General features: G+C 41.1%; 1 protein-coding gene across 1 annotated transcript in view; it reads left to right on the forward strand.

Annotated features, from left to right (window-relative positions):
- Nucleotides 1-14212, forward strand: part of col14a1b (collagen, type XIV, alpha 1b) — a gene marked incomplete at both ends in the record, with an annotated part of 206598 nt that overhangs the window by 110092 nt on the left and 82294 nt on the right. Inside the window, 7 exons of the mRNA XM_083982371.1 lie at nucleotides 763-906; nucleotides 1458-1622; nucleotides 1756-1794; nucleotides 2861-2999; nucleotides 3315-3457; nucleotides 4358-4467; nucleotides 12235-12393. Coding sequence (XP_083838497.1) covers nucleotides 763-906; nucleotides 1458-1622; nucleotides 1756-1794; nucleotides 2861-2999; nucleotides 3315-3457; nucleotides 4358-4467; nucleotides 12235-12393 — 899 coding nt within the window. The remainder of the gene's footprint in view (nucleotides 1-762; nucleotides 907-1457; nucleotides 1623-1755; nucleotides 1795-2860; nucleotides 3000-3314; nucleotides 3458-4357; nucleotides 4468-12234; nucleotides 12394-14212) is intronic.

The raw sequence follows: 14212 nt of genomic DNA on the forward strand, positions 1-14212 counted from the left end.
ACATTAGCTCGCTGTGCGCCAATTATCCTCACATCACAATCCTTAACGAAACCTTTTCTCCCACTCTAACGGATCTAACGGCTGATTTGTATGAATCTGTGTGAGGCTGCTAATAAGGTCTTAGTTGGTGCGATGAGCCTCGGCGGCCGTGACTCATCCGAGGTTCCACAAAGCAAACAGTCGGTTTCAGACGGAGGATGAACTCGACACGTCTTCATCTTCCAGTGGAGCAAAACCGAGCAGCAGCTTAAAGGTCTTTAACCGACTACAAAGGACTCAGCCGCCTGAAATTCAGATGCTGCAATTTAAACTGGCACCAAATTAAAAGCCCCAGAGCAACTGGAGCATGTGGGAGGTCTTCATAAATTATCATGCCTTCGTTTTCACACACGTGTCATAAATTCTGTTGTCTAATAAATGTTTTACAGATGAAATTTTCTCCCAGAAATATTTCACATGAACATGCCACTGCAGCAGAAAGTAGATTTACTGTAAGTTTGTCTAGTGGGAGGTGAAATCAACATTAAAAGAGAAAAACAAAGTCTTCTGGGAGATATTTTCTCTGCACCACCCAGCTCCACCACTGTGTGTGTGTGTGTGTGTGTGTTCGCTGCTGCTGCTCCATCTCAAATCTCTCTAAATATCATTGTTTCAATATAGAGAAATTATAATGATTAAAAATGACTGAATATTAAAACAGTTAGGAGAATAGTCAACGTTTAGATTTTGGTCTGAATCTGTCGGCTGTTTCTGTCCAATCAGGTCGAGCCATCCAGCATGTGAAGGACAACATCTTCACGACGGAGGGAGGAGTCAGGAGAGGAATCCCCAACGTCCTGGTGGTCCTCACCGACGGCCGTTCCCAGGACGACGTCAACAAGATCTCCAAGGAGATGCAGATGGAAGGTGAGGACGGTGGTTTGGTCCATCAGTCATTTTATTTTAATAAGAAGGAAAAAGAAACATTTAATTTACATTAATGACTTGTTTTTTTTCTTTTATTCTATATAACCAACCACATATTACCCAACACCGAACTGTACTGTAGGTGTGCTGACAGATGTTTGACACCACTGGGTCCATTTCTTATCATGAAATATATATAATATAATAAGATTAATTCAAATAGTACAGAAAATGCATCAAATGCAACACAAATGTACATTTAAACAATAGCCTATGTGTCTGCTTTAGAGAATCGATACGATTAGTTCAATGATGCATGTTTTTCAGTGTATTTTACAGTGTATATTCAGTTTACAGCACAGCTACCAGTTGTTAAATTTGATGTAAACTCTGCTATTATGTGATCCTGAACAAAACCTACACATGTTTTTTGGCCTGTAGAGTAGCGGCCTCATGTTTAGAGAAGCTGAACATTTACAAGTCGTCTTCCTCCTTCTGGCTCGTTGTCGTATTAAGAACAAAGCTCTTCTCCTCTCCGTCTCCCTGTGAAGGTTACATCGTGTTCGCCATCGGCTTCGCTGACGCCGACTACGGCGAGCTGGTGAGCATCGCCAGCAAACCCAGCGACAGACACGTCTTCTTCGTGGACGACCTGGACGCCTTCAAGAAGATCGAGGAGAAGCTGGTCACCTTCGTCTGCGAAGCCGCCACCGCCAGTGAGCAACTTGTCCTGCTGTCGTACAAGTTTATCAGATGAAATGTTTCCTACTCAGACTATTTAAAGTAGCTGAGTAGCTCTTAAACCTCCACGTTTCGTCTTCATCTAATACACGTTGTTTTCTTCCCCAGCTTGTCCTTCTATACCGATGAGCGGCAGCACAACGCCAGGTAAGAGTCTTAATATATAGAGTTATACACAACGTATAGATGAAGAATGAACTCTAGATATGGTCTGTATGATGTGTGTGTGTAGGTAGGTACATTTCAATGTCACAGCAGCCCAGAATACATTTAAAATACACAAAATACATTAAAATACACAAGGACAGACACACCGTGCAACAGAGTGCAGAGTGCAGTAGCTTGAATAATCCATAAACAAAACTCAAGCTGACAACACGGAAATGGAAACTGTGGACTGAATGATGGAGGAATTTACTTTTTTAAGCATATTTTCCTTTGTTTTTTTGTTCTGTATTATTTATATTATGTGAATAAAGATTTAATTTACTTATTAAATGTGCACAAAGTTCATTCTGAATTTGGTAAGCACTGCTTCAAGTATGCTGCAAAAAGCTTTAAAGTTAAAGGAGCTCATCGACTCATTTGAAAACCTGTGTGAGAGACATTGGAGCGGCTTCATATGGCACTTACCGGAGTCTTAGTCCTGTTGCTTTTATCTTGCATGTATTTTATTTGTGTTGTTGTGTGAGTTTCTGTGTGTTCTTAATTGTTGCAACTTTCCTATGCTGCTGTCTTGGCCGGGCTTCCCTTGGAAAAGAGGTCATTGTATCTCAACGGGAGCGACCCGGTTAAATAAAGGCTTATAATAAAAAATAAAAAAAGAATCGAAAAAAAAAACAGATATTTAAAACATGGATCAGAATCTGAACATTTCATCACAGGGAAAATAAATGTTAGCTCACAGATCACAGCTGTGTCATTATCAGTTAAGTCTTTTTATAAATGTCCTCCAGCTGTTTTATACAAGTAGTAAAGAAAGATGGATCAAACAAATATGGACAAAAAGCAACAGAGGGAGTCAGATGTGCTACTGCTGTGGTGCGGCCATTAGGGGGCACTGCAGCACACAAAACTCTACTGAGTGTCTTGTCAATGCACTCAAACAGAAAACAGAACAGCATCAGTTGTTATTAATTCACCTGTTGTACCTGGAGCTGATACAGATGTTAGAAGACGGTAATAATGTGACGTTCCTCCGTCCTGTTGTCAGGTTTCCATATGATGGAGCTGTTCGGCCTGGTGGAGAATCGCTATGGCAGCCTGTCTGGCGTTTCCATGGTACCTGGCACCTTCAACACCTTCCCCTGTTTCCACTTGCACAACGACGCTCTGCTGGCGCAACCCACCAGGTACACAGCTCACACACACATCCCCACCTGTCTCCTGTCCTATGAAACAACAAAATAAATAGTGCTTTTGTTGATTGTATGTTTACTACAATACAGACACACACGGCACTGATCTCACACAACAGACAGCGTGTTGTGTTTTTCAAAGTTAGATGAAAGGGGCTTCACACACAGGTGGAGTGGTGGAGAGAGACGACACGCTGTGATCTCTGCAGCTGTCTGCAGCCAGAGACCCACAATGCAACAGTTCAGCAGCAGGAAGGCTTCATTCACAGTGTTTACCCCGGTCTGTTATGTCTCCATCCCGCCTCACAGGTACATCCACCCCGAGGGGCTTCCCTCCGACTACACCATCACCCTGCTGTTCAGGCTGCTGCCCAACACGCCCGAGGAGCCCTTTGCACTCTGGGAGATCCTCAACAAGAACAACGAGCCGCTGGTGGGAGTCATCCTGGACAGTGAGTCAGGAATAAGAAGATATCCATCCATCTTTGTTCTGCTTTATTTCTGTTTTACTCCTTTTTCACAAATCTCCATCATGAATTAAGAATCTGCCATCTGATACACTACCAGTCAAAAGGTTTTTCTTTATTTTTATTACTTTCTACATTGTAGATACATGTACATTGACCTACAGTCGGTCTATTTAAATCAAAACTCAAAACCTTCCTTTTTAAAATGGGTTTTACCGCCATGTTTATTCTATGTTTTTATTGCTGTTGTTTCTGGAATATCTTGTGCTATTGATTTTTAAATTATTTGTTATTTTATTGTAAAACTCTGTTGCACCGACGTGTTTATTTTGTGTTTTTATTGTTGTTTTTACAGTTGGTTGTTGTTTTATTGTAAAGCATTCTGGTCACCCATTGGACTGTTTTAAAGGGCAATACACATAAATCGTGATTGATTGATTGTAGATTCATACTTAAGACATCAAAACTATGACGGAACACATATGGAGTTATATAGTAAACCCAACTGAGCTGGTTCTGGATGAGTTGGGCCACAGAGTGAAGGCAAAACAGTCGACACGCACTCAGCAGCTCCGGGAACTCGTTCAAGGCTGTTGAAAATGACCAATGAAGCTGATCAGAGAATCAAAAATGTGCAAAAAGCTGTCATCAAACAAAGCAGAATATAGTAGCCACCTTTTGCTTTAACACTTTTGTTTACAACATAGCTCCATATGCGTCCCTTCATCGTTTTGATGACTTCAGTTTGAATCTACAAGTGATAAAAATAAAGAAAAATCATTGAATTCGAAGGTGTGTCCAAACTTTTGACTGGTAGTGTATCTCCATCCTGACATCAGGATCTCTCTGCCGCCGTCCGTCATCTTCTTTCTTTGCTTCCTGCAGACGGAGGGAAAACGCTGACGTTCTTCAACAACGACTACAAAGGAGAGTTCCAGACGGTGACGTTCGAAGGGCCAGAAATCAAGAAACTCTTCTACGGCAACTTCCATAAGGTCAGAGCCACTTCCTGTCCGTCTGAATGATTGATCGATCGTCTGTCACAGTCACTGACAGATTTCTGTTTCTGTGGAGTTTCCTCAGTGGCAGGTGTTGTTTCTTGTACAGTCACTGTAATGACACATCAGTGACTGTTACCTGGTGACTGATGCGCTCAAACCCGCTCCGTCCTGATAGTAAACACCTGTGTCATCGCTTCTGTTTCTGAATGGAGACTAAACTCAGCTGATCTAAACCAGTCTCAGTGGCAGACAGGCGTCATGACGTCGCTCGCTGTTATTTTAATGGCAAATCAAATAACCCACATGTGTTTGTGTTGAGCAGCTTTGGTTGGATTGGATCAGTTATCTGTTCAGTTGTCCTCCTGTCCTCACTGTCTCCTCCTCCTCCTCCTCCTCCCTCCACTGTGTTCGCTCTCCTCTTATCTAAACCCCGGCTGAGCAGTGAGGCAGTGTGTGTGTGTGTGTGTGTGTGTGGAGTCGTGACAGGCCGACTGTATCTGTGTCGTGCCCTGAGCCTGAACCTGCTCGTCTCATGTTGGTGTCAGAGCGTCGCTGCTCTGGGACTCGCTGACTGATCTGCAGTCACTTCTCTCTGCTCGCTGTCAGCAGAGCTTATGCTGCTTACCTTTTCACCTTTTGTTCTCTTTACACTGTCTGTGTGTGTGTGTGTGTGTGTGTGTGTGTGTGTGTGTGTGTGTGTGTGTGTGTGTGTGTGTGTGTGTGTGTGTGTGTGTGCGCCACTACAGTACATAGTGTATTTTACAGTCCTACAGGACCAGCACCTGCACTGTCGACCACTGTGATATTTGTTTCATTACCCATACGAAACTGTGACATATCACATACTGTATACTGTATGTGCCTGTATCAAGAGTGATGATGTCACATAGTATGTGACCTATAAATAAATATATTATCATCACACATATATGAATACACGTTTAGAGTATTCATAGGTTGCAGTGACGTCACGTCGAAGGGACCGCCGCCATATTTGTGTCCGATTTGACAGGTCTCCTCATATGACAGCATGCAAACCGCAGGATGGAAATGACAGTTTCTTGACAAAATGACAGGGTTTCATACATCCTGTCTGGGTTTATATCTCTATAACAACAGACTAACTCTATATTATCCCACTTATTACACAGTTTATTAATTAATTAATTAATTTGAGACGTAATGTTGATCAAAGTCCTTAGTCCGGTCACTTCTCCGCTGTTTGTTCCTCACCCTCCCCCCGGTCGACTCGTGTGTAGTTGTTTTCAACGAGCTTTTGATAATCAATCAGTAGATTGATGAATTATCATGTAAATGTTACGATGTGCGCATTTATGTCGTCCTGTCTGTCATAAGAGATTACGATACGGCACTAGTGTCACGGACTCGCGGTGGCAGAGACACAGCTGGTCACAGCTGTGACACTGCGCTGGCCCGTCCGCTCTGTCCGCTGGTTTGGTTCCAGCAGCGGTGAGGGAGGCAGAGAGCCTCCACTCTCCCTCTAACAAGCTACACGTCATTTTTCTAACATCACAATTAGTCTGAAGCTGGTAAAAATGAAACACAAGGTAAAAATCCTTGATAGTTCTTCTGCCCTGCTCCGCTGATCAGAGCGGCGTCCCTAGCAACGGCCCGTTTTACTTAGCAACGGTCTGTTATACAGAAATAAAAGACCCTAAATGCAGAATCAGTGAGTAATTAATAAGAAAGTAATCAAAATGCAGAATTCAATATAGCTATCCATGTTATTTAAAAAAAAAAAAGTGAATCCCCTCTTTTTGTGAGACTTGTCACAGCCCACGCTGCCACTGATAGACTGCCTGCAGTCAACTATTTATTCCGCCTATAACTTTACGTCTTTTGGGATGGAAAAAAACTGCAGTCCGGGTTTTTTTTGGCGACTGCTATCACAGTCAACAGCACAATATAATCCTGGCATCTTTCAAATAACGTCAATTTTCGGTCTCTTGCTGATTTCCTCCTACTACTCCACTTGTTCTGGTAACGTGACGCTGTGATCTGTGCCCAGATTGCCCTGATTCGGACACAAATATGGCGGCGCAGAAACACAGTGACGTCATGTGAATCTAATGAATACTATATGAATACACACAATAGAACTTGGATGTTATATTGGATGAATTAGATTTATATGTCAAGATGTGTTATTGTTGTCATTTCTAATAGGCATGATATACTGATTGTCCATATATTTTATATTTGGAAATTCAACACATGTACATCTACAGTACTACATTTTCGTATGGGTAATTTGGTAATGACTCGGCCTAAAGGGATAGTTTAACATTTTAGCTAATTGGCCCATTGCCATAATCCCTATAGTTTTATGAGTAGGTTTGTTACCTTTAATTGTCGGTGCAAGGCAAATGCAGAGACTGTTTGCTTAAAAACTGCCCACGACAGGAACTTGTATCAGCGGTTTCGCATGAATTTACCTTTAAAACAACTCCGTCTGGTAACGTTCTGTTATTATCTCATAGTGTGGTGAATGTGCAGGTCACAACTTGTCCACCAGAGCGTTCTGGAGTTGTTGGATTGTGTATTTGATGAGTTTGATGAGGGAGACCAAGAAATTCCATTAGCCTCCGTAGCGTAGCTCTGAGCACTGACAAATAAAGGTAACGAAGCTAACGCTATAGGGATTATGGCAATGGGCCAATTTGCCAAAATGTTGAATTATCCCTTTAAAAAGTTAGAGAAGTTGAGTTTTTCAAATTTGAGTTTCAAATGTTTTTAGTTTAGACCCTAGAATCAGAAAGTCACTTTAACTGCAGATTTTCAGAGTTAGATTGTTTGTGATTCCTGTTATTAACATAAAAACAACCACTCTCTTCTGTTTTTCAAAGATGAATCCATTTGTTTTTTTTTTAGCTTTAATACCATTTAATCAGTGATGGTTTCCACACTAGATTGCCAGGCTCTCCCACAACATGTAATAGGATACAAAGCCACGCCGGCTCCTGTTGTGAGTCCGTGAGTTTAATTTACTTCCCCAACGTGAAGTTTGTCTCCTTGCTGAGTGAGTCGGTCCACATGAAAAAATTCAACCCTGACATTTACAACACGTTTCACAGCGGCGATGAAAACTCAACAGAGTAAACACACAATTTAGTTTAGTGTATTTATTTAGGTCTTGTAAAAACAAGTACAGTACAATAGACAAATATAAAAGTATAGATACAAAACACAACTAAGCAATACAATGCACTTTGACCGAAAAAGCTGAAGCATCAATTTATTTTACCTACCCTTCTTGAATTAACATTTTCCGTTCACTCATTTTAAAAATTTTGACAGAACAAAAAACCTGCATATTCTACATTCAGCAGTTTATGAGCACACTGGTATTTATAATTCAGTTTTATATTTATTAAATAATATTATTTTTAAATACGTTTTTGAATCTGTTAAGTGTGTTACACAGTTTGATTTCTAATTCTAGATTATTCCATTGATCGACTCCTTTAATTGATTAATACATCTTTGTTTCACATTTGTTCATCCGATCAATCCACGCTGCAGATAATGACTCATCACAAAAACTCCGGCCCCTGAATGCAGCAGCTGTGTCCTCGGCCCTTCACTATCACCACGACGACCACCACCACCACCAGAAAGTGTGTGTTGGTGTGACTAACGCTTATTTACGGAGAAATAAGCCTTGGGTTTTCATTACGTTCATCAATTTCAGTGTAAAACTTTATTGACTTCTACAACCGGTAGTAGAAACCCCCCACCCCCCCCTCCTCCTCCAGCCAATCAGAATCTACTACGGCGCTCATGCAAACTAATTTCAGTTCACGTTCAGTCCGCGTGAAGATTAAACTTCACGTTTTATTTCCAAAACGCAGCAGAACATGAACCGATGACATCAAACTGTCGAACAAAGCCGCGCAACGTCTTCTCCGACGCTCTGATTACCGCCATGCAAATGAATCCCATTACCGCCGGGTGCTGCCGAGGGTATTAGCAGTCAGGATCCCGCTGTTTGCAAAACTGTGTAATTTTGGAGGCTGTAATCATCTGTGGATGCCAGGCAGTAAACAGAGAAAGTCATTTCTGCTCCTCAAAATGAACACACACACACACACACACACACACACACACACACACACACACACACACACACAGAGACAGACACACACTCCTAAGAATAAATATCTGCTTTTATTTCCTCCAATCGAAACAACAAAGGTCACGAAGCGACACAGAAACTTTTCTCATGTGGTTTCACACACAATACAAACATGTGAGTAGCGTCTGACAGTGTGTAACTGTGTTTATGTGTCACTGTTAAATTTAGAAATGTACAAACAGAATTACAGAGCAGACTTATGGTTTGTTTTCTTTTGAGCTTCTTATGTATTATTTCTTTCTTTGCCTGGACAAACAAACGGCATTTACACAATTTAACTGGCTCTGTTGTGAAATGTAATTGTTTTGTATAGAGAGAGGACATTTAACACAATGGAGAGAAAAAAACAGTTCAGACTGCTTGGCCTCTTTCTCTTGTCTGTAAAAACAGCAGCTGCTCAGACGAGAGAATAATTCAATAACTTTAAAAACAAGGCTAAACAACAACCTCAGAGAAAAATATCTTTGAATGGCCACTTGAGTCTGGCTCCAGCAGCGTCGTCGGCCCCCAGAGACTCAGTCTGGAGCAACAACAGCTCATTCTCTACTTCATCACGACTGTAAGACTTTTAGAGAAACTCACATGTTTCAGTTTAATTCAGGGTTGAAGTGAGCGAGGGGTGTGGTCTGTTTGAGTGACAGGTGACGTCAGTGAGGCTCCAGCCATCTTTATTTACAGTGTATTGATTGAAGTGTTAATTTCCAAATAGGATACTTAAAGAACAAGAAATGACAGATAAGACAGAATAGTTAAAAATTCTCAACTCAACTCAACTTTATTTATATAGCACTTTAAAACAACTGTAGTTGAAAACAAAGTGCTGTACATAGAGACATAAAACAATTAAAGTAAACAATAAAATAAATAAAACAGACAGTAGAATAGTCGTTTCCTTGTTTTTAAAAGCAATTAGAAATAATAAAACAATAAATAAAAGCAAACCATAAAACACTAAAACAAGAAGAAACAATTAGGTAAAATCAAACAAAAATGAAAAACAAAGCAGTTCGACAGAAAAAACTTAAACATCTAGCAATGAAAAGAACAAAGTAAAGAAAATAAATCGAAAACACTTTAATTAAATAGTAATTGCATAATTCCTTACCTGAATGAGGACAGTAGCAGGTTATTTTTAAGCTTTTAACATTATATATATATTTTTTCATTATATATCTGTATGTATGTACAGTACTGTGGATGATCTTTATTGCTCCTTCTGTGGAGAAGAGAAAGCAAATGAACAAGAAAAGAGCTTTTAACTCATGTTCACGTTTTCATAGAGTTAAAGGGGCTCTGTGTGTGTGTGTTTTAGTCACAGCAGAGGAGGGTCAGTGGTGTTGAGGAGCCACTTGGCAGCTTCTCATCCACATCTCTGACTGACCGTCATGAGATGTAATTATAAGCGGTGGTTTCCTACTCTGGGCTCCACGTGCTGCTCCTCTGCAGCTCTGTCCCAGTTCCAGCCTTAGTGCAGGTTGTGGAGCTATAAATGTAACTCTGTCATAATACTCTGAAGGCGCCGGCTTTAAACAGCTCACACTGCTTTGAAATGTGATAATGGCCGGATAATCAGATTTTATATGTTTCCTGATGAAGCCGGTGCAGAGCGCCACACACACACACACACACACACACACACACACACACGGGCAGGGCGTTTGTGTGTTGCTCTTATCAGCTGCACAGTTTCCCTGTGACGAGAAGTTTCTTCAACACTTCTAGTTGTGACTTTTATGTGACTGACACTTTATTTGTCCCTGTGAGGAAATTGGTTTGCAGCACAATCACAAGGCTTTTCATCACAGCCACCAATGACATACTCATAAATCCTCTCACACACACACACACACACACACACACACACACACACACACACACACACACACACACACACACACACATCCGCCCCATACTCATGAGCAGCTGGACCTACTGCTCCACTGTTGTGTGTGTGTGTTTAAAAAACATGTGTTTGTGGTGAAAGATAATTTACTGGTTCATCAAATTTACGCTGTCATCAGGTTAACTTTAACCATCAAGTAACCGCTGGAAACTTAAACTTAACAGAAAACATGTGACAGTGTCTGTGTTTCATGTGTCTTTATATGATGACAGAGTCTCCTGAGCCGCTCTGACACATTTACAACATATTGATAAATAAATGAACACGGTGAAGTGGTGAAGTGGACTGTCAGACACCAGCTGACTCTAGTGGAGGGATGGTAACGTTACAGCAGCTCACAGGGAGAGGGCGCTGTTCTCCCACTGCACAGGAGAGATGCAAACCTACAAACACTGATCCTCCTCCTCCTCTGCATTAGTCTGTACAGGTTATAAAACGACGAGCTGCCAAATGACCTGGCAGGAAAAAAGGTTTTTTTTTTTAGATAAGGCAAGATAATGTGTTTCATCTGTGCTTGAAACAGTTTAATGGATTTTATAATTAATACTGTAATCACTTGTAATTATGGATGAGAGAGCGTCACTAGTTTGTCATGTCTTAGCTTTAGAGATGTAATTGTCTCCTAAGTTGAAATGCAAGTTGATTTTTTTTTCTTCAGTTAAGTTTAATACTGATAGGAGCCTGTTGCTTCAGACACTAGAAAGGATTCATATCACAGTCGCACAGTTCTAATGGCCTCCATCAGCTGAGGTGGTTTATTACCTAACAGAAAAACAAGGCAAGGTAGAAGGTTGATAATAAATAAAAGAAGCATAAAAATAGAAGTAAAAGTACTAGGGGTTGCACAGACTAGTCGACTTTACTGCTCCACATTGACGTTTTGAGTTTGATGTGGACTAGTCGCTGATCAGGTGATTTTGGCGGAACAAGAGTAGAGCTGCTTGAAGCAACAGCTGAGTGGCTGAATGACACTAATCCGTCACCCTGATTGATTTAAATTGTCTTTTATAGCTGAATGCACGGCCTTGGTGAACTTGGTTATTGATTTTATGCTAGGTGAGGGTGTCCACAGTGAGTTTGACCGTGTTCACTCTCCATGGATCGGGATCATGTGTTCCACGGATCGTTGATGGAAAGAAAAAGTTGTGCATGTTGTAACGGGAGGCGGATCCATTGCGGTTCTGCTCAATATGCGTTAATTCTAGTCAATGTGTGTGCTTCCGACGCAGCCGAATAATCAGGCAATTAAAAGAAGAAAAAAACTCTGCTTGTATAGGCAGCTCTACGTCGCACACAACAACAAGCAACTGTGACAGAACCTGTGACTGAGCAGGACTGTGATGGTGACTCTTTGCACTTTTAAAATGCAAAAAGAAAACAGGAAAAGAACAGTCTGAAAACACATCTCATCAATAAATATGATGAAATGAAGGCGGAGGAGAACAGAGCAGGCTGAGTAGTTGACTGTTTAGTTTTAATTTAAGGCCCAGACTGTTTGGTGACTTGTAGTTGTACATGTGACTGGAGCCACAGCAAAGACCTGAGAGATGTTTCTGTTTCTTAGGTTCAGTAAGAACCAAAGCAACAGCTAAATGTCTTATAAACCAAGCTGTGTGTTTGAGACAAGTCTAAACAAGTCAGTATAAGTGACTGAGTGACCATGTCGGGTGTTTTTTTCTTTCTTTCTCTCTCTCTCGTGCAGCTTCACATTGCGATCAGCAAGACGAGCGCCAAAGTGGTGATCGACTGTAAGATGGCGGCCGAGAAAACCATCAACGCAGCAGGAAACATCACCACGGACGGAGTGGAGGTTCTGGGCCGGATGGTTCGATCCAGAGGGAACAAGGACAACTCTGCACCGGTGACGAGAGCATGAACACACACACACACACACACACACACACACACACACACACACACACACACACACACACACACACACACACACACACACACACACACACACACACACACACCCCGCATATACACACATTCACTAAAAGAACCAGGTCACACATTTACAGGAAGCTGTGAACGCCCACTGTCTAGTTGTTGATGTTGGTCCTTGAATGCAACACCTCAAGGAGACAAATTTAAATGTGAAGAAACGAAAATCAAAGTAGTGAATAATCACTGTGATCAGTTACCAATGTCAAGTTTCTGCCGCTGATTTTCATCATATTGTGACATTTATAGAAGCCAATCAGTGAGTGGGAGGTTGTCACATCATCACGAGTCAACCTGCAAAGACTACAGCTTATTTTATTTTATTTTACTTGACTCACATGTTTTCTGTCCTGTTATTTCCTTTTTCATTTTACTTTAAAGCAGAAGTAAGTGATATATTTGTGTTAATATAAGTCTTAAATTTCGATCTGGTACGAGTTCACGGGTCAGAAGTTACGAGTGGCCGTTATAGTGACTTTCACCGGTAAAACAGGTCGGAAAAACACGAGTGGGTTGCCTGGAACGCTACAAAGTCGTAAGTTGTGACTTGAAGCTGTAATTTACGGTTTCAAAAGCCTGCCTGGAACGCAGCATTAGCCAAAACGACCGGATCGCTTACTTCTGCTTTAAATAACGATAAACATGAACAAAAGATGTCACACTCACTCATCCTTTAAAATCTATTCACAACACAGTCTCCTCAATAGTCCAGTAAAGATTTAACAGTGGTCTCTTTTTATTTATTTTTTTATTCTTTATTAACCTATATTTATACAGGTAAAATCTCATTGAGGCCCAGGGTCTCAGTTACAAGAGAGACCTGTTCCGGGTAGGCAGCAGCAAAACACAAAGTTACAGACTAACTGAACATACAGGAGACACAACACAGAACACAAACATTAAAGTAGTTAGTGCAAAGAAGAATAAGACCCCCACATACTGTCTCATCAGCCTTCCTACAAGCAATTTGAAGTCCCCTAAAGGAATAAAGCTCTGAGCTGGTGTAGCTGACCCATTATGACTCTACTCTTTAATTTGTCAGACTGGATTTCTGTAGAAAATGTCAGCGATGTTCATGAACATTTTGTAACGAATCTTGTGAAATTGGAGCATCTGATTATCATCCCCCAGATAAAACAGCCAGATCCTCTCTCTTCTGATTGGTTCAGTCACACTGATAGTCTTAAAGCTGTTTCCTCTGAAGCAGTATCTCCTTTTTTTTCTCTTCTTTTTACATTTTTTTTATTTCCTCCACCGGCCACAGTCGTGTCAAACACGAGCAGCCGAGTCAGAGGAGAACAAACTGCAGATCTGAAGGCAGGGGCCTGACTTCAAGAGGTCGTGACCTCTCTGCATATGTGATCGTTTTACTCTGCGCTATTGATTGTACACTTTGAACACACATGAACGAGTAACCTCACTGTACAAGAAGTAACTTGAACCAGAAAATAATAAAAGGATGCAGGAATAAATTCAGCTTCTTGATGGAGGAACAGTTTTTGTGTTTTTCCCTCCAGAAGCAGCTGAACGAGTCTTTTTCTTTCTACTCTGGTTTCTGGAATAATTTCCACAAACCAAAATAAGGTTTAAAATCACCCACTCTTTTCTAAACCCCATGAATCACAGGGTGGTACTGACTAATACCCTAATTTTGTACCTCAGAATTCACCATGGCTAATTAGCCGACTGAAAACAGAGACCTTTGAAAAGAGATTCAAAGGAAAGCTATTAAC

Source organism: Trachurus trachurus (genome assembly GCF_905171665.1).
Source record: "Trachurus trachurus genome assembly, chromosome: 11".
NCBI classification, from domain to species: Eukaryota; Metazoa; Chordata; class Actinopteri; order Carangiformes; family Carangidae; genus Trachurus; species Trachurus trachurus.